Source organism: Hordeum vulgare, chromosome 3H, assembly GCF_904849725.1.
Source record: "Hordeum vulgare subsp. vulgare chromosome 3H, MorexV3_pseudomolecules_assembly, whole genome shotgun sequence".
NCBI classification, from domain to species: domain Eukaryota; kingdom Viridiplantae; phylum Streptophyta; class Magnoliopsida; order Poales; family Poaceae; genus Hordeum; species Hordeum vulgare.
Window position 1 is genome coordinate 588937739 of NC_058520.1, and position 2670 is coordinate 588940408.

General features: G+C 54.7%; 1 protein-coding gene and 1 non-coding gene across 2 annotated transcripts; both read left to right on the forward strand.

The window, feature by feature from the left end:
- Positions 1–1505, forward strand: LOC123440866 (chitinase CLP-like). The gene has a single exon (XM_045117410.1). The coding sequence runs from the start codon at positions 124–126 to the stop codon at positions 1333–1335; it is 1212 nt and encodes a 403-aa protein (XP_044973345.1). The 5' UTR covers positions 1–123; the 3' UTR covers positions 1336–1505.
- A 300-nt stretch (positions 1506–1805) lies between these two features.
- Positions 1806–1879, forward strand: TRNAR-UCG. The gene has a single exon. It is a non-coding gene; the product is annotated as a tRNA-Arg (tRNA).
- The last annotated feature ends 791 nt before the right edge of the window (positions 1880–2670 follow it).

Below are 2670 nucleotides of genomic sequence, written 5' to 3' on the forward strand. Positions count from 1 at the left end.
TCCACCCAGACACCCACACCCACTTCCACATCCGCAAATAACTCCACGCACGCTCGCTCCTGTATACATCTCCCGATCTCCGTCCATTTCTGTCCAAGCACGCACGCACGCACGCACGCAAATATGGCACGGGTGCTCCTCCTCGCCCTGGCCGCCACGCTCGCCGCGCAGGCGTCGTCCAAGGCCCTTCCGGTTCTCGCTCCGGTCACCAAGGACGCCGCCACCTCCCTCTACACAATCCCCTTCCACGACGGCGCCAACCTCGTCCTCGACGTCGCCGGCCCGCTCGTCTGGTCCACGTGCGACGGCGGCCAGCGGCCGCCGCCGGCTGAGATCACCTGCAGCAGCCCCACCTGCCTCCTCGCCAACGCCTACCCCGCCCCGGGCTGCCCCGCGCCCAGCTGCGGCAGCGACAGGCACGACAAGCCCTGCACGGCGTACCCGTCCAACCCGGTCACCGGCGCGTGCGCCGCGGGGAGCCTCTTCCGCGCGAGGCTCGTGGCCAACACCACCGACGGGAACCGCCCGGTGAGCGCGGTGACCGTCGGGGTCCTTGCGGCGTGCGCGCCGACGAAGCTGCTCGCGTCGCTGCCCCGCGGCTCCACGGGCGTGGCCGGGCTCGCGGGCTCCGGCCTGGCGCTGCCGGCGCAGGTGGCGTCCGCGCAGAAGGTCTCCCATCGGTTCCTCCTCTGCCTCCCCACGGGCGGCGCCGGCGTGGCCATCCTCGGCGGCGGCCCGCTCCCGTGGCCGCAGTTCACGCAGTCCATGGCCTACACCCCGCTCGTCGCCAAGCAGGGCAGCCCCGCGCACTACGTCTCGGGCACGTCCATCAGAGTCGAGGACACCCGCGTCCCCGTCCCGGACCGCGCGCTCGCCACCGGCGGCGTGATGCTCAGCACGAGGCTGCCCTACGTCTTGCTCCGCCGCGACGTGTACCGCCCGGTGGTGGACGCGTTCACCAAGGCCCTGGCGGCGCAGCATGCCAACGGAGCGCCCGCGGCGCGCGCCGTGGACCCCGTGGCGCCGTTCGGGCTGTGCTACGACGCCAAGACGCTGGGCAACAACCTCGGCGGGTACTCGGTGCCCAACGTGGTGCTGGCGCTCGACGGCGGGGGTGAATGGGCGATGACCGGGAAGAACTCGATGGTGGACGTCAAGCCGGGGACGGCGTGCGTTGCGTTCGTGGAGATGGAGGCCGGCGACGGCGGGGCGCCGGCGGTGATCCTCGGAGGGGCCCAGATGGAGGACTTCGTGCTCGACTTCGACATGGAGAAGAAGCGGCTCGGGTTTATCAGGCTGCCGCACTTTACGGGTTGCGGCAACTTGAACTTTTAGAAAAAACGCTAGCGCCCGGTTTTATGAATAAAATCGTTTGTAATACGTAATAACAATAATCCTGTTCATCGGGGGTGTATTCTTAGAGTACTGCATGTGATAAATAAGTTCTTTTGGACATTATAGATAAAATGCATAGTACGTAAATCATTTGGACATTCAAGACCAAACTTCATTAGTTGGCCATGATTTTTTATTCATTTGTTGGCGACTGCGTGCGTGCATAGCCGTCCGGGAGAGAGTGCCTCCGAAAACCATGTTTCTGGAGAACCCAGCGTGCAATAAGCTTTTCCTAAAGTGTATCAGCACGACTGCTTGCTCAAGTTCAACACCCTTCCCTTTGTCCGCTATAGTAGACGACCACTTCGCTTTGTTGACCATGGCCAGAGATGCTATTTGACTAGAGATTAGTGGAAATTTATCTAATTTCCTCGCATTACCAAACCGGAACGTATTTTCACTAGCACAGTGACCGCATAGCGCAGTGGATTAGCGCGTCTGACTTCGGATCAGAAGGTCGTGGGTTCGACTCCCACTGTGGTCGTACTGCTCTTTTACCATTTATATTTTTTTCTTACTTCCTTTTGCCATCTATTTTTTTCTTGTTATTGTGTCAATAATCGTATTTCCTTTTGCCATCTATTTTTTTTCTTGTTCTTGTATCAAAGGTCGTATTTCCTTTTGCCGTCTATTTTGTGTCTTCTTCTTCTGTCAAAAGGTCGTATTTCCTTTTCGCCATCTATTTTCTTCTTCTTCTTCTGTCAAACTGCTCTTCAAACTCCGGCAAAAAATCCTGAAACTTCAGGACAACAGTACACCAAGACAACTCTTATTAGACCACGGTTTATACCATATTTTTCTTCAACAATTTTACTTAGGCAAGACATGCAAAAATCACAAAATAAAATACACACATAACCAACTTGCAGCAACTAACAAAACAACAAACCAACCCGTGGTTTGTTGTTATTGTGTCAAAGGTCGTATTTCCTTTTGCCATCTACTTTTTTCTTGTTCTTATATCAAAGGTCGTATTTCCTTTTGCCGTCTATTTTGTGTCTTCTTCTTCTGTCAAAGGTCGTATTTCCTTTCGCCATCTATTTTCTTCTTCTTCTTCTTCTTCTTGTGTCAAACTTCTCTTCAAACTCCGGCAACAAACCCTGAAACTTCAGGACAACAGTACACCAAGACAGCTCTTATTAGACCCCGGTTTGTAACATATTTTTCTTCAACAATTTGATTTGGACAAGACATGCAAAAATCACAAAATAAAATAAGCACATAACCAACTTGCAGCAACTAACAAAACAACAAATCAACCCGTGATTGAATGGA

What these genes read in the sequence shown, in the direction of transcription:
- LOC123440866 (XM_045117410.1), top strand. Translation starts at nt 124, where the DNA reads ATGGCACGGGTGCTCCTCCTCGCCCTGGCCGCCACGCTCGCCGCGCAG.